Below are 18,109 nucleotides of genomic sequence, written 5' to 3'. Positions count from 1 at the left end.
ATGCTGTAGTCACAGATGGACATGCTGTAGGCACAGATGGACATACTGTAGACACAGATGGACATACTGTAGACACAGATGGACATGCTGTAGACACAGTGGCAGTCGCTAGATCGTGGCACTACTGAGCGTGCTACAGTACGACCCTAGGGTACGACACGGTACGGTTCTTGTGTAAGAGGGTACACCTACAGGGAGCCTGTACCGTCCTTAAGTATGAACCCGTGACCTTTATGCGGTCTTGGTTGTGGGCGTCCGTGGTGTAGTGGTCAACGTTCCTGACCGTGACTCATCCACGGGCCGCCCAGGGTCGATCATGTAGGTTCGACTCCTGGTTGCGCGGCAGTCGATCCACAGTCAACCCGACTGTTCATCCTCCCTATATTTATGTATGGCTTATATATATATATATATATATATATATATATATATATATATATATATATATATATATATATATATATATATATATATATATATATATATATATATATATATATATATATATTTTTTTTTTTTTTTCTTTCATCTTTCAAACTATTCGCCATTTCCCGCATTAGCGAGGTAGCGTTGAGAACAGAGGACTGGGCCTTTGAGGGAATATCCTCACCTGGCCCTCTTCTCTGTTCCTTCTTTTGGAAAATTAAAAAAAAAAAAACAAGAGAGGAGGATTTCCAGCCCCCCTGCTCCCTCCCCTTTTAGTCGCCTTCTACGACACGCAGGGAATACGTGGGAAGTATTCTTTCTCCCCTATCCCCAGGGATAATATATATATATATATATATATATATATATATATATATATATATATATATATATATATATATATATATATATATATATATATATATATATAATTTCATACATATTCGCCATTTCCCGCGTTAACTAACGGGAGTTACTGACGACACTTGCTGCTGTGATGTAGAGGGTTTGAGGCTGGACCACCGAGCCCATCAGACCTCGCTAGCTTCACCATCAGAAGCCGTGACACCAACGCCAGAACGGGCACGACCAGAGGCAAGGATGAATTTGGCAGCTTTAAATCCCGCCCGACACCTCTCTCTCTCTCTCTCTCTCTCTCTCTCTCTCTCTCTCTCTCTCTCTCTCTCTCTCTCTCTCTCTCTCTCTCTCTCTCTCTCTCGTTAGACAAAATCTCTCCAAAAGTTCTCGCAGTTGGGTAGGTCAGGTTAAGCAGTTGTTATTTTCCCCCCCTCTCCTTCCTAAGCCCTTAGTTGAGGATCTGTTGACCCCGTTTACGAAGTAGTTATTGCCTAACCGCTGTCAAGATAAGGTCAAAGGTCAGAGAGAGAGAGAGAGAGAGAGAGAGAGAGAGAGAGAGAGAGAGAGAGAGAGAGAGAGAGAGAGAGAGAGAGAGAGAGAGAGAGAGAGAGAGAGAGAGAGAGAGAGAGAGAGAGAGAGAGAGAGAGAGGCTGTTGTCGTGTGATGTTGAACTTCTGAAGAGAATCTAAAATACCAGACTTGGTACCGAGTTGTGGGGGGGTAGAGGAGCCTTGGCCCTCAGACCAAGCCTTAGGGATAGGACAGCCTTGGCCCCCAGACCAAGCCTTAGGGATAGGACAGCCTTGGCCCCCAGACCAAGCCTTAGGGATAGGACACCCTTAGACCCCAGACCAAGCCTTAGGGATGGGACAGCCTTCGCCCCCAGACCAAGCCTTAGGGATAGGACAGCCTTCGCCCCCAGACCAAGCCTTAGGGATAGGACAGCCTTCGCCCCCAGACCAAGCCATAGGGACAGGACACCCTTGGCCCCCAGACCACGCCATAGGGATAGGACAGCCTTGGCCCCCAGACCAAGCCTTAGGGATAGGACAGCCTTGGCCCCAGTCTGTTACGTAAACGAACGACTATCATCATCATGTTACGGACAATAACGTAAAGAATAAAGACGACATGAGAGAGGCCCTGAAACCATGACGTCTGTCTGTCGCGGTCTTCAGCGACTCACGATGTTCTAATACGGATTGCCCTCTGCTGGGATGACACCAAGCCAACGCCTGTGATCCTTGCGCACGATCGCACAACTCTTCGACGTGATGGCATGCCATCAAGAGCCGTTGGTCGTAACGCCGTGCTCAAAGGGGTCGTACTGATGAACTCAAGGGGTTGATCAAGTGACCATTTCAGACGGACCAGTAATAACAGGAGATCTGATGATCTATTACGAGGTTATATCTTGGAGAAGAGGGAGGGATTCACAATACCTGAGCTTTATAATGGTGAGGTGGATAGTATAGCAGGAGGCTCCTCCCCACCCAGCATTCTCTCCGGCACATCTGCCGGCAGGGAGGTAGCTGTTAACACATTATCCTGACGTAGACATTTCATGGAAAGCGCTAAGGGTAAAAACAACTGATTCTGGTGTCTGATTACCACCACCAGTTACACTGAGGTGGCAAGGAAATTAGCCGTTACTGATACGAAAAAAAAACATGTGCATGTTAATAAAAAAAATGTCCATATTACATCTTTTAAGGAAGTAATATGTGTCGCGTATATTGTCATTTTGAATAGAGTACCATTGGCTGACAATCTTATTAAAGCATTTCCCAGGGTCGTGTTCTCTGTGTATTTAGGGAGTTCCCCTCAACAGCATTTAATGGTAGATATTCCAATATTCCATAACTCGGCTGAAGAGAAGATATTCATCGCTCTATCACGTCTCTTTCTCTTTAGCTTCAAACCATTACCTCTAGTCATGTTGCCTCTGGTCTGACAGGAGGAGACTATGAGGTATATGCTCCCAAAAATCATTCTCGTTGTGTGAAGATTTCTAATACCTTTTGGAATCTGCGTTTTATACTTTGTCGTCTTTTTTTTTTTCAGGGAAAAAAATGTCGATCATTCAAGGTCTCTTGTGTATTTTCTTCAGTAGGTTTATTTCTACGTGATGCAATTGATTTTGTTGCTCCGTTTTGTATTGGTTTCTCTTTGGTATCAAAAAAGTTTGAGTAGGACTGTACAGGTCAGATACGATCGCATTCCGGAGATGGATATGTTAAAGAGTATATTTCTTTTTACGCGATGAAATCTGATATTATGTAAAACAAGTTGTTCGACCAGTTTGTTGCGTGTGAAGGCTAATGACCGTTGGCACTTGGTCATTATCCTGGTGCAAAGCTTGATCCATTTCAGCTGATTAGCTTTTTATAACCCCGGGAATTTAATTAATGTGTCTTAAATGATATTGTAATTAGCGGTATATGATGGTGGTAGTTAGTAGTATCAGTAATAGTAGTAGCAGTTGTAGTAGCAGTAGTAGTAGCAGTAGTAGTTGCAGTAGTGGTATCAGTAGTAGTAGTAGTAGTAGTAGTATCTGTAGCAGTAGTATCTGTAGAAGTAGTAGTAGTATCAGTAGTAGTAGTAGTATCAGTAGTAGTAGTTGTAGTATCTGTAGCAGTAGTATCTGTAGAAGTAGTAGTAGTATCAGTAGTAGTAGTAGTATCAGTAGTAGTAGTACTAGCAGTAGTAGTATCAGTAGTAGTATTATCAGTAGTAGTAGTAGCAGCAGTAGTAGTAGCAGTAGTAGTAGTAGTATCAGTAGTAGTAGTAGTAGTTGTAGTATCTGTAGCAGTAGTATCTGTAGAAGTAGTAGTAGTATCAGTAGTAGTAGTAGTATCAGTAGTAGTAGTACTAGCAGTAGTAGTATCAGTAGTAGTATTATCAGTAGTAGTAGTAGCAGCAGTAGTAGTAGCAGTAGTAGTAGTAGTAATCGTGTTGGCCGTGAGGCATTGGTCTCTGGTAAGTTGTGGGAACTTGGAGAGAGTTATGGTCTTGCCATCATGTTGAGTCTATAGTGGACTTGACAAAGAAAGGCTTCATTCATGAGCTGGGGGTCGGAGGAGTGGGTGTGGGGTCGGAAGAGTGGGTGTGGGGTCGGAAGAGTGGGTGTAGGGTCGGAGGAGTGGGTGTGGGGTCGGAGGAGTGGGTGTAGGGTCGGAAGAGTGGGTGTAGGGTCGGAGGAGTGGGTGTAGGGTCGGAGGAGTGGGTGTGGGGTCGGAAGAGTGGGTTTGGGGTCGGAAGAGTGGGTGTGGGGTCGGAGGAGTGGGTGTAGGGTGGGAGGAGTGGGTGTAGGGTAGGAGGAGTGAGTGTAGGGTCGGAGGAGTGGGTGTGGGTTCGAAGGAGTGGGTGTGGGTTCGAAGGAGTGGGTGTGGGTTCGGAGGAGTGGGTGTGATGGATATTCCTTTGCAACACATGTGCACAATTTTTCGTTTCCCTGATGTGCATCTTTTCAGTGCCTTGTTGTCAAGCTTGAGGCTGATATGGCTAGATAAGATCGTCATTATGACTGACAAATGATAAGGAAGTAATGATGTTCACTCGTTAGATAGTTATACAACGACTGAACTATCTCATGGCACTTCATTGTGATGGGTTAGGTAGCGCGCAATGTTGTATCTTTGGGGGAGAGAGAGAGAGAGAGAGAGAGAGAGAGAGAGAGAGAGAGAGAGAGAGAGAGAGAGAGAGAGAGAGAGAGAGAGATTGTATTCATCAGAATTTGGCTTTGGTGAATTTCCTACGGACAGTTGTTGATGGTGAGGATAAAGGGAACATTAGCGTTGGCGATGATGGCGATAACATCGGTGTTGGCGGGAGGTGACGGCCAGGTCACCACCGCGCCACTGATCACCGGAACACAAGATCAAACTCCATCCTCACCCCTGACCTGCCCCACGCTCTACCCGGCCTTACTCCCTCCTAAGTAACATACCCTGTGACTCTTTGCCTCCTTTGCTCTCCTTTTCACGAGAATCCCAGGAATGGTAAGAATGACCAATTTTCCCCTCAAGCTTTCTTCCCTTTACTGTAATGTATGATTCCCATTCCTTCCCTCCTCACGTCTTTATATGGAGGGAGGAGGCTTGTTGTGGCTAGCCGAGCGCTCGCTGATGGTCTCTTGTTTAATAACAAATCCTGAGCTGGTGTTTACAGTGCCTCTGGGGCGGTGCGCTTAGCTCCGCTCGCTTCTCAGGAAATGGGTTTAGTAAGAGGATTATTTCGGGCGGGGAAGTCGCTGTGTTTAACAGGGGCAGGCTAAAATCGGGGCGGTAGTCATCAGGGTTATTTATAACGTTGCGCCTACGCTATACTGAGGACAGACAGACACACACGCAGACAGACTGCGACGCAGAGCGCTTCCCTCCTTCCGTCTCCAGACGTAATGTGCTTAACGTGTTCCGTGTCGCATAACCCGACTCTTTTAGATTCCTGGGGTTTTGTGTTTGTAATGACCTCGTTTTGTTTCATTTCTCCCTTGAAAGAAACCACAAAGGCTCTCATTATTTTTTTGGGGGGAGTCGAACCTTGCTTGCAAAGGAATTCAAACAGCAGTTGACCACTGGGTCCTAACGAGGCTGTTGGTGATGATAGAGAGATCAGGAACTCCCTGATTAGTTAGGCAAGAGGAGAAAGACATTCCCGTGTTTATATATATATATATATATATATATATATATATATATATATATATATATATATATATATATATATATTGGAACGATGTGGCATACCGGGGTCGACGTGCTGTCAATGGATTGAACCAGGGCATGTGAAGCGTCTGGGGTAAACCATGGAAAGTTTTGTGAGGCACGGATGTGGAAATGGAGCTGTGGTTTCGGTGCATTAAACATGACAGCTAGAAACTGAGTGTGAACGAATGTGGCCTTTGTTGTCTTTTCCTAACGCTACCTCACGCGTGCGCGGGGAGAGAGGGGTGCCATTCCATGTGTGGAGGGGTGGCGACGGGAATGGATGAAGGCAGCAAGTATGGATATGTACATGTGTATATATGCATATGTTTATGTATGTATATGTATGTATACGTTTAGATGTATAGGCATGTATATATGCGTGTGTGGGCGTTTATGTATATACATGTGTATGTGGGTGGGTTGGGCCATTTCCTTCGTCTGTTTCCTTGCCCTACCTCGCTAACTCGGGAGACAGCGACTAAGTATAATAAAAAAGAATACATATATATAACGTTAATGTGATTGCCTTGATTAGGGCCTCAGCTACCATAAAAAGATATATATATATATATATATATATATATATATATATATATATATATATATATATATATATATATATATATATATATATATATATGTGTGTGTGTGTGTGTGTGTGTGTGTGTGTTGACGAACCCCGCCTGCTTGTAGTTAACTACAGATCGAGCAGGAGGTCACCCAGTGTGTCGTCCTCAGGTGAAGACAGACGCTGTATCATCCACCCCTTGCCAGCCTGGCCTCCTGTTCTAACCCTCACTCTCACCAGCTGCGTCAGTGTCATCAGAACGAACCCCTTCTATTACCGCAGTGGTACTGGGAGCGTGGGTGGGTGTGTCTTCCTCAGTCACTCAGTCAGTCAGGTTCTGTTCCTCTCGATGAGTTAGTGTGACAACGCAAGGATGTGTATATGTGGCGTCTCAAATGCCTCTTCTCTAGGTGTTGTTATACGGGCACGACCAGAGGCAAGGATGAATTTGGCAGCTTTAAATCCCGCCCGACACCTCTCTCTCTCTCTCTCTCTCTCTCTCTCTCTCTCTCTCTCTCTCTCTCTCTCTCTCTCTCTCTCTCTCTCTCTCTCTCTCTCGTTAGACAAAATCTCTCCAAAAGTTCTCGCAGTTGGGTAGGTCAGGTTAAGCAGTTGTTATTTTCCCCCCCTCTCCTTCCTAAGCCCTTAGTTGAGGATCTGTTGACCCCGTTTACGAAGTAGTTATTGCCTAACCGCTGTCAAGATAAGGTCAAAGGTCAGAGAGAGAGAGAGAGAGAGAGAGAGAGAGAGAGAGAGAGAGAGAGAGAGAGAGAGAGAGAGAGAGAGAGAGAGAGAGAGAGAGAGAGAGAGAGAGAGAGAGAGAGAGAGAGAGAGAGAGAGAGAGAGGCTGTTGTCGTGTGATGTTGAACTTCTGAAGAGAATCTAAAATACCAGACTTGGTACCGAGTTGTGGGGGGGTAGAGGAGCCTTGGCCCTCAGACCAAGCCTTAGGGATAGGACAGCCTTGGCCCCCAGACCAAGCCTTAGGGATAGGACAGCCTTGGCCCCCAGACCAAGCCTTAGGGATAGGACACCCTTAGACCCCAGACCAAGCCTTAGGGATGGGACAGCCTTCGCCCCCAGACCAAGCCTTAGGGATAGGACAGCCTTCGCCCCCAGACCAAGCCTTAGGGATAGGACAGCCTTCGCCCCCAGACCAAGCCATAGGGACAGGACACCCTTGGCCCCCAGACCACGCCATAGGGATAGGACAGCCTTGGCCCCCAGACCAAGCCTTAGGGATAGGACAGCCTTGGCCCCAGTCTGTTACGTAAACGAACGACTATCATCATCATGTTACGGACAATAACGTAAAGAATAAAGACGACATGAGAGAGGCCCTGAAACCATGACGTCTGTCTGTCGCGGTCTTCAGCGACTCACGATGTTCTAATACGGATTGCCCTCTGCTGGGATGACACCAAGCCAACGCCTGTGATCCTTGCGCACGATCGCACGAACTCTTCGACGTGATGGCATGCCATCAAGAGCCGTTGGTCGTAACGCCGTGCTCAAAGGGGTCGTACTGATGAACTCAAGGGGTTGATCAAGTGACCATTTCAGACGGACCAGTAATAACAGGAGATCTGATGATCTATTACGAGGTTATATCTTGGAGAAGAGGGAGGGATTCACAATACCCTGAGCTTTATAATGGTGAGGTGGATAGTATAGCAGGAGGCTCCTCCCCACCCAGCATTCTCTCCGGCACATCTGCCGGCAGGGAGGTAGCTGTTAACACATTATCCTGACGCAGACATTTCATGGAAAGCGCTAAGGGTAAAAACAACTGATTCTGGTGTCTGATTACCACCACCAGTTACACTGAGGTGGCAAGGAAATTAGCCGTTACTGATACGAAAAAAAAACATGTGCATGTTAATAAAAAAAAATGCCCATATTACATCTTTTAAGGAAATGATATGTGTCGCGTATATTGTCATTTTGAATAGAGTACCATTGGCTGACAATCTTATTAAAGCATTTCCCAGGGTCGTGTTCTCTGTGTATTTAGGGAGTTCCCCTCGACAGCATTTAATGGTAGATATTCCAATATTCCATAACTCGGCTGAAGAGAAGATATTCATCGCTCTATCACGTCTCTTTCTCTTTAGCTTCAAACCATTACCTCTAGTCATGTTGCCTCTGGTCTGACAGGAGGAGACTATGAGGTATATGCTCCTAAAAATCATTCTCGTAGTGTGAAGATTTCTAATACCTTTTGGAATCTGCGTTTTATACTTTGTCGTCTTTTTTTTTTTCAGGGAAAAAATTGTCTATCATTCTAGGTCTCTTGTGTATTTTCTTCAGTAGGTTTATTTCTACGTGATGCAATTGATTTTGTTGCTCCGTTTTGTATTGGTTTCTCTTTGGTATCAAAAAAGTTTGAGTAGGACTGTACAGGTCAGATACGATCGCATTCCGGAGATGGATATGTTAAAGAGTATTTTTCTTTTTACGCGATGAAATCTGATATTATGTAAAACAAGTTGTTCGACCAGTTTGTTGCGTGTGAAGGCTAATGACTGTTGGCAGGTCATTATCCTGGTGCAAAGCTTGATCCATTTCAGCTGATTAGCTTTTTATAACCCCGGGAATTTAATTAATGTGTCTTAAATGATATTGTAATTAGCGGTATATGATGGTGGTAGTAGTAGTATCAGTAATAGTAGTAGCAGTTGTAGTAGCAGTAGTAGTTGCAGTAGTGGTATCAGTAGTAGTAGTAGTAGTAGTAGTATCTGTAGCAGTAGTATCTGTAGAAGTAGTAGTAGTATCAGTAGTAGTAGTAGTATCAGTATTAGTAGTAGTAGCAGTAGTAGTATCAGTAGTAGTATTATCAGTAGTAGTAGTAGCAGTAGTAGCAGCAGTAGTAGTAGTAGTATTAATCGTGTTGGCCGTGAGGCATTGGTCTCTGGTAAGTTGTGGGAACTTGGAGAGAGTTATGGTCTTGCCATCATGTTGAGTCTATAGTGGACTTGACAAAGAAAGGCTTCATTCATGAGCTGGGGGTCGGAGGAGTGGGTGTGGGGTCGGAAGAGTGGGTGTGGGGTCGGAAGAGTGGGTGTAGGGTCGGAGGAGTGGGTGTAGGGTGGGAGGAGTGGGTGTAGGGTAGGAGGAGTGAGTGTAGGGTCGGAGGAGTGGGTGTAGGGTCGGAGGAGTGGGTGTGGGGTCGGAAGAGTGGGTTTGGGGTCGGAAGAGTGGGTTTGGGGTCGGAAGAGTGGGTTTGGGGTCGGAGGAGTGGGTGTAGGGTGGGAGGAGTGGGTGTAGGGTAGGAGGAGTGAGTGTAGGGTCGGAGGAGTGGGTGTGGGTTCGAAGGAGTGGGTGTGGGTTCGAGAGTGGTGTGGTTCGGAGGAGTGGGTGTGATGGATATTCCTTTGCAACACATGTGCACAATTTTTCGTTTCCCTGATGTGCATCTTTTCAGTGCCTTGTTGTCAAGCTTGAGGCTGATATGGCTAGATAAGATCGTCATTATGACTGACAAATGATAAGGAAGTAATGATGTTCACTCGTTAGATAGTTATACAACGACTGAACTATCTCATGGCACTTCATTGTGATGGGTTAGGTAGCGCGCAATGTTGTATCTTTGGGGGAGAGAGAGAGAGAGAGAGAGAGAGAGAGAGAGAGAGAGAGAGAGAGAGAGAGAGAGAGAGAGAGAGAGAGAGAGATTGTATTCATCAGAATTTGGCTTTGGTGAATTTCCTACGGACAGTTGTTGATGGTGAGGATAAAGGGAACATTAGCGTTGGCGATGATGGCGATAACATCGGTGTTGGCGGGAGGTGACGGCCAGGTCACCACCGCGCCACTAATCACCGGAACACAAGATCAAACTCCATCCTCACCCCTGACCTGCCCCACGCTCTACCCGGCCTTACTCCCTCCTAAGTAACATACCCTGTGACTCTTTGCCTCCTTTGCTCTCCTCTTCACGAGAATCCCAGGAATGGTAAGAATGACCAATTTTCCCCTCAAGCTTTCTTCCCTTTACTGTAATGTATGATTCCCATTCCTTCCCTCCTCACGTCTTTATATGGAGGGAGGAGGCTTGTTGTGGCTAGCCGAGCGCTCGCTGATGGTCTCTTGTTTAATAACAAATCCTGAGCTGGTGTTTACAGTGCCTCAGGGGCGGTGCGCTTAGCTCCGCTCGCTTCTCAGGAAATGGGTTTAGTAAGAGGATTATTTCGGGCGGGGAAGTCGCTGTGTTTAACAGGGGCAGGCTAAAATCGGGGCGGTAGTCATCAGGGTTATTTATAACGTTGCGCCTACGCTATACTGAGGACAGACAGACACACACGCAGACAGACTGCGACGCAGAGCGCTTCCCTCCTTCCGTCTCCAGACGTAATGTGCTTAACGTGTTCCGTGTCGCATAACCCGACTCTTTTTGATTCCTGGGGTTTTGTGTTTGTAATGACCTCGTTTTGTTTCATTTCTCCCTTGAAAGAAACCACAAACGCTCTCTTTTTTTTGGGGGGAGTCGAACCTTGCTTGCAAAGGAATTCAAACAGCAATTGACCACTGGGTCCTAACGAGGCTGTTGGTGATGATAGAGAGATCAGGAACTCCCTGATTAGTTAGGCAAGAGGAGAAAGACATTCCCGTGTTTATATATGTATATATATATATATATATATATATATATATATATATATATATATATATATATATATACATATATATATATATATATATATATATATATATATATATATATATATATATATATATATATATATATATATATATATATATATATATATATATATATATATATATATATTGGAACGATGTGGCATACCGGGGTCGACGTGCTGTCAATGGATTGAACCAGGGCATGTGAAGCGTCTGGGGTAAACCATGGAAAGTTTTGTGGGGCCTGGATGTGGAAATGGAGCTGTGGTTTCGGTGCATTAAACATGACAGCTAGAAACTGAGTGTGAACGAATGTGGCCTTTGTTGTCTTTTCCTAACGCTACCTCACGCGTGCGCGGGGAGAGAGGGGTGCCATTCCATGTGTGGAGGGGTGGCGACGGGAATGGATGAAGGCAGCAAGTATGGATATGTACATGTGTATATATGCATATGTTTATGTATGTATATGTATGTATACGTTTAGATGTATAGGCATGTATATATGCGTGTGTGGGCGTTTATGTATATACATGTGTATGTGGGTGGGTTGGGCCATTTCCTTCGTCTGTTTCCTTGCCCTACCTCGCTAACTCGGGAGACAGCGACTAAGTATAATAAAAAAGAATACATATATATAACGTTAATGTGATGGCCTTGATTAGGGCCTCAGCTACCATAAAAAGATATATATATATATATATATATATATATATATATATATATATATATATATATATATATATATATATATATATATATATATATGTGTGTGTGTGTGTGTGTGTGTGTGTGTGTTGACGAACCCCGCCTGCTTGTAGTTAACTACAGATCGAGCAGGAGGTCACCCAGTGTGTCGTCCTCAGGTGAAGACAGACGCTGTATCATCCACCCCTTGCCAGCCTGGCCTCCTGTTCTAACCCTCACTCTCACCAGCTGCGTCAGTGTCATCAGAACGAACCCCTTCTATTACCGCAGTGGTACTGGGAGCGTGGGTGGGTGTGTCTTCCTCAGTCACTCAGTCAGTCAGGTTCTGTTCCTCTCGATGAGTTAGTGTGACAACGCAAGGATGTGTATATGTGGCGTCTCAAATGCCTCTTCTCTAGGTGTTGTTATAGTCGAGTCTTCTAGAAGTATAGTTACAGTCGAGTCTTCTATAAGTTTAGTCACAGTCGAGTATTCTGTAAGTATAGTCACAGTCGTGTCTTCTATAAGTATAGTTACAGTCGAGTCTTCTATTAGTATAGTCACAGTCGAGTCTTCTATAAGTATAGTCACAGTCGAGTCTTCTATAAGTATAGTCACAGTCGAGTCTTCTATAAGTATAGTCACAGTCGAGTCTTCTATAAGTACAGTTACAGTCGAGTCTTCTATAAGTATAGTCACAGTCGAGTCTTCTATAAGTATAGTCACAGTCGAGTCTTCTATAAGTATAGTCACAGTCGAGTCTTCTATAAGTACAGTCACAGTCGAGTCTTCTATAAGTATAGTCACAGTCGAGTCTTCTATAAGTATAGTCACAGTCGAGTCTTCTATAAGTATAGTCACAGTCGAGTCTTCTATAAGTATAGTCACAGTCGAGTCTTCTATAAGTATAGTCACAGTCGAGTCTTCTATAAGTATAGTCACAGTCGAGTCTTCTATAAGTATAGTCACAGTCGAGTCTTCTATAAATATAGTCACAGTCGAGTCTGCTATTAGTATAGTCACAGTCAAATCTTCTATAAGTATAGTCAGTCGAGTATTCTATAAGTATAGCCACAGTCGAGTTTCCTATAAGTATAGTTACAGTCGACTCTTCTATAAGTATAGTTACAGTCAAGACGGTGCTTTGGTGGAAAATGGCCCAAAGGCTCCCCCTTCCTCCCATCAAAGGGAGGCAATGTCCCCCCCCTGATTTCAAGAAATAACTTGCTAAGTGCTATTTAAGGCATCACATTTTTTCCCTCTCAGCAGTGCCACGTATGCCAGAGCCAAGCTGCAGTCTTGTTTTAAAGGGCAGGTACCCGGAGACCTGGTGGAGATACTCCGACACGTCCCCGTTCAACATACGGTCCCTTTTTTTTTTCTCTCTCTCTCTCTCTCTCTCTCTCTCTCTCTCTCTCTCTCTCTCTCTCTCTCTCTCTCTCTCTCTCTCTCTCTCTCTCTCTCTCTCTCGGAGTAGTTAGGGGGGGCGGGGGGGTTCTTGGTGTCGTGTACCCGAACTCTGTGGCAAATAGGAGGTCATCTACCACATCTTTCACCCCTCTGCATGCAGTGAGAGTGAGAGAGTGAGAGAGTTTAAGAAAGGTTAGTATGTAACGTGATTCCTTAGCTGTTAAGTCATTGTACTGACGCTCTCGCCCCCTCTCGTTTTCATTTGAACTCGTCTTTACAACCCTACAGGAAAACGTGACTGTATGACTGACTTGCCAAAGCACTTTATCCCCAGAGCACACATCCAACATCCTGCAGGCTCCCCCATTACTCTGTAATCTAGCCCATTTACCATATATATATATATATATATATATATATATATATATATATATATATATATATATATTTTTTTTTTTTTTTTTTTTTTTCCTTCAACCTGTCAATTTTCGTCATGTCTACCAACCCTTTCATCCTTTTTTTTTTTTTTTCGTCATTCATCGTCCGCTCTCAATACATTTCGGATATGGTTAGCACCTCATATGAGACGCAGTGTCAATACTCCTGAAGAAGACGAAGAAGGGGGAGGGAAGGAAAGAGAATGAGGGATGGACCATCTTTGTCAGGTCGTGTGACCTACTAACAGAAAAAAAAAGAGAGAAAGAAAGCAATTTAAACTTCGTGCGTTCGAGCAATTATCCTGCTTTGTTCTGATATGTTCCCTTGGGGAGAATCGTGAGCCACCAAATAGTGTCGTCTATGATCAAGGGAAGGAAGGAGGAAGGGAGGGAGGGAGAGAGGAAGGAAAAAGGAGGAGGAGGAGGAGGAGGAGAGGGAGCGAGGGGGTAGAAAAAGCACTTTCCCTTCTTCACGTTTCTGTTTGTGTGTTGTGACTCGCTAAGACCACGGGTTCAACATATCAGGCAATTGACCTGTTTCATATATCTTTTTAGGGAAAAAAGAGAATTTTTTTTCTATATAAATAACCACAATGGAGAAGACAGGATTTCACTAATTTGAAAAATGTGAATTTTTGACTGGGTATTTTGAGGGCGTGAAGTGTTGCAGTCTTTCGTGTCACAATTTTCCTCACGTTCCTTGTTGAAAATGTACAGCAGATGAGGGGGAAAAACACTTACGATATTTTTTTCTCTTTTCCCTTACGTTGTGTCAAAACTAACCTGGAGCATGACCAGATGCGGTAGATGGAAAGGAAGACAGTGAGGGAAAAGAGAACCATGTCTGTTTCCTCCAGTTGAGAGAGAGAGAGAGAGAGAGAGAGAGAGAGAGAGAGAGAGAGAGAGAGAGAGAGAGAGAGAGAGACTGGGAGGGGTGAGGAGTGAGGGGCACGTCCCACACCAGGGTTTCATCATGAGGGGCCCAGAACCCCGGGGATGAATAAGACATTTAGTCATGAAAAGTTCCTGCTTTCCCCGAGATTGTCTCTTCCCATGTCGAGCTCTTTCTTATCTGCAGTCATTATCTAAACTATGTGTGTGTGTGTGTGTGTGTGGGTACAAATAGTATCATACTGACCGTCTCCCTGTGTCTGATCCTGCCACACACTTCAGCAACACTTGCCTCACCATCATCGTTGAGGAATCATGTTGTACAGGACTGTGTTCTGTACTGATGTGGCTCCTTGGCCCTCCAGCACAGCTGACAGTCGGTCACCCAGCCTCACCACAAACACCAGGCTTCCCTGAGTATCGCGTGTCATCGCGTGCAAGAAACGTGCACATGTCCTCCATACATCACCACACGTCAGGGGACACGGTCTTCTCCCGTTACGTCGAGAGACCCACGCCGCGCAGGGTGCTGGTGGCGTTGCTGTGTGTCCTCAGTAAACTGTGAGGGCGACTGTTTAAATACTCTACCCCCACCCGTTGCCCGATGACTGCAGCCTGGCTAGGCCGAGCCTGTTAGACATCGTAGATTCCTCAACCCCAAAAATAATCCCGTTACTAATGCCATTTTAGTGAGGAGCGACTCAAACACTCCGCCTTGAGCCACTCCCTCCCACCCGTCCAAGGAATGTTATCTCTCGTCTCAACACCTCATGTTCAAATCGCATGGTTTTAAAAAGCAGAGAGACAAGTGCAGAAGGGGACAGTAATTCATCTCTGTATTGAAGACCAGGGATGGTGTAGCTTCCTCAGTTTTCGTTCTTCTGTAAGTAAAAGGGAAGTTTGGGCCGTGAGGTGTTGGCCTGTCCCTTCGTACGCCTCCGCTCTGCCTCGTGAAGGCCGGCTGTGTGGTCAGCCAGATTTAACTTTTATTTACACGAGTTCCAGTAATAACCTTGGATGAACCGCTTCCCCTCCGCCACTGCCACCATCACTACCTCCACCGTACATACTAGTGTGTGTATATATATATATAGTAGAAAAAATAATGATAAAAATAATAATCAGAAGATTAGGAGGCTTATTAAACGAGACAAATTAAGAATCTTTGTTTATTGCCATGAACTACAGGGTCCATTCAAGGGTAATATATACTTCACAGCAACAGCAGGTTTGTGATACATCGGGTAAATGATACAGTCTATAACATTAAACAAATTACTGTATTCACACCCGAGTCTCAGACCATAATGATAAATGTTTTCTAAGAGTATGGTAACAAATAGTTGCATACAACACACGTAAAGAGGGCTCAACACCCACATTTATTAACACAAGAGCTCAGTATTAACTATGATAGTGTGGAAAAAAAATATGATTAAGTCTGGACATGAAGACTTTTTCCAGAGAACGAAAACAAACCATCACTTCTCGTGTGAGACAGTAACTAAGACGGCCTCACAGACCCATCACATCCAAAGCCACCTCCCGGAGGTGTCAGAGGACAACATCACCAAGTCTACAACAGTGGACTGAGAAGGTATAGTGACTTAGGACGCCTTGCCTGCCAGAACTGAGGAGTCACTAACTCCCTCTCATCCACGATGAAGCAGGAAGGTAATGGGGCTGCTTTAAGTTGGAGAGACAATTGGTTTGTAAAGTGGATGTGGCTATAGTCTCATTGAACAGAAGGGGCAAAGGGAGATTATAAAGGAGAAGAGGAAGTATATGTCTCACTATGAGTACTGATACACAAGGTATATAGTGAGGAGTGTGATGAGTGGGAGGCAGTGTGAGGCCAAATATACAAGGTGTGGTATGAGGTCACAAGGTTGCCTTGTGAAGTCTAACGCTCAAGAGAAACATTGTGATCTGAAACACTGTGTGCAGGAAGGCTTGTGGCACATAGTATTAGTTCAACCTCCTCCCATCTACTTTGTGTCAGGGATCCATCTGATATTTTCAGACAAACGACAGATGGACCACAGAGGTGACGGCGTTCTCGAGGGTATGTATTCCTGTCTCCAAAGCCGTACATGTTGTTCACGGCAGGAAAGACCCCACCACTAGTACGAACACCGGTGGTACCTTCTTGATGCCCTCCTATTGAGACACGATGGGTAGAAGGCGATTTACAAGAAACAGTGAAGCAAAATGGGTAAAGTACAACCAGTCCGTCACTAACGCCATCCACCAAGGACGAACAGGAAATCCTCCGAAGTCAAGAAGGATAACATTTATTATGATTTAAGGTTCAAGTCAAATGACCGGACGTCCGACACCAGAACTCAGGTGTCTCACAGAATCCTTGACGTTCCAAAACTTCAGATATTACTGAACGTGAAGCCAAGAGCACCCGCTACACCCACCTTCTTGCAGCCCTACCACCACCATCTCAACACAAGCTTTATGAATTCCTGGTTTACCTCAGATACAAACCCCTCGATACAAGAAGTGAATCCTTCGAGTCATTGGCGCCTGAATTCAATATGTGCCAGGTGCACATAGTAACTAGTCCCTTAAGAATATATATCAGAGCGTAGGATTTTAATCAGTAACTCTTCCAACTTCTTTTCACCCTGACGGAGCCATTTTTTCCAGTTATATGGGTGGATGCTCACAGACAAACTTCATCTCCGCGTCGCAGTGGATGTCGTTGAAGACGTCTTCGAAGAAGCCAACCTCGAGGCAGTGCTCGTTGCCGTTGTAGTTGTTGGGTTCGTTCTTCTCCCAGAGCTTGGGTGTCATGTCCACCAGTCGGCCAGATACCCCGAGCCACTTGCCCTCGTGTTCTCTATCGGTTGCCCCGAGCCAGTACTTACCCTCCGCTGGAAATATAACACCCGTTAGTTTTATATCACACACACACACACACACACACACACACACACACACGTGCGCGCGCGCGCACGTCTTATCATCATGGACAGGGGAGTCTAATAGTACTCAAAAGACGTATGTGACCGTTATCATCATCTGGCAAAGTGTTAAACAGTTAGGTCGAAAAGTATTGGATCGTAATCAATAGATTAGCTGATAAGTATTGGGTAGTGTCAGTAGTTCATGACCTTGACCCATTAACTCTGTGCTTAAGGAGAACATGAGCATCTGAAGAACACTTGCTTGCCTATTAGGACTATTCTTATTTCATTTTATTATTATTTTTTTCTGTTGTGAATGTGAGCTGTGCACGAGATGTGGAATCCAAGATAAACACGTGAACCTTCGCACAACACTTTCGTCGTCGGGGAGGAGGAGGAGGAGGAGGAGGAATACATACGTGCAAGTTCTATCAGTTTGTCAATCAGAGACCTCGGGTCCAGGGGATCGGCGAGGTCTCCCCCCTTCTCACGGCACCACTCGCGGGCCGCGTCCCACGTCAGCTCATCCCGGGTGTTGATGTAGAAGCACTGGGAGCCGAGCGCGAAGAACAGGACAGGACAAGATATGCTGCTGCAACCTGGAAACGTTTAAGGGAGATGATATCTCAGACAGCAGACGTGAAGAACGTTGCAAAATACTAAGGAATTCTAACAACACCAGACCACAAGGTCCTTTTTTTTTTTTTTTTTCTAAGGCTGTTTGCGACGGTGGAAGATACCAGAAACTCACTGAACAGTGTGGTAGAAGTTAGGAGGCATACATATAGTACAAAAGAGAATTACCTGCAAATTGTCGTTTGGACTTTAGAGAATAACCTGCAAATTGTCGTTTTGTATTCGGATAATAACCTGCAAATTGTCGTTTGGACTCGAATAACAACCTGCAAATTGTCGTTTGGACTCAAATAATAACCTGCAAATTGTCATTTGGCCTCAAATAATAACCTGCAAATTGTCATTTGGACTATGGAGGCTTAAGTAATGAAAGCCGTAGACTTGAAGCGATTTACCAAACCTATTCTTAAACATAATCAATGATGCTGCTTTCAG

General features: G+C 44.8%; 2 protein-coding genes across 2 annotated transcripts in view; one reads left to right on the top strand and one right to left on the bottom strand.

Annotated features, from left to right (window-relative positions):
* LOC139754164 (ras-related and estrogen-regulated growth inhibitor-like protein) overlaps nucleotides 1–18,109 on the top strand; it is a 392,942-nt gene that overhangs the window by 200,397 nt on the left and 174,436 nt on the right. The window lies entirely within an intron of this gene.
* The window catches only part of LOC139753902 (uncharacterized), a 56,804-nt gene continuing 55,322 nt past the window's right edge, over nucleotides 16,628–18,109 (bottom strand). The window contains exons 11-12 of the mRNA XM_071670859.1: nucleotides 17,458–17,637; nucleotides 16,628–17,005 (exon numbers count right to left, since the gene is read on the bottom strand). Coding sequence (XP_071526960.1) covers nucleotides 16,779–17,005; nucleotides 17,458–17,637 — 407 coding nt within the window. The 3' untranslated portion in view covers nucleotides 16,628–16,778. The remainder of the gene's footprint in view (nucleotides 17,006–17,457; nucleotides 17,638–18,109) is intronic.

This window comes from Panulirus ornatus, chromosome 16 (genome assembly GCF_036320965.1).
Source record: "Panulirus ornatus isolate Po-2019 chromosome 16, ASM3632096v1, whole genome shotgun sequence".
Classification (NCBI taxonomy): Eukaryota; Metazoa; Arthropoda; class Malacostraca; order Decapoda; family Palinuridae; genus Panulirus; species Panulirus ornatus.
The sequence above is the reverse complement of the archived record's forward strand: the minus strand, read 5'-3'. Positions and strand labels throughout refer to the sequence as shown.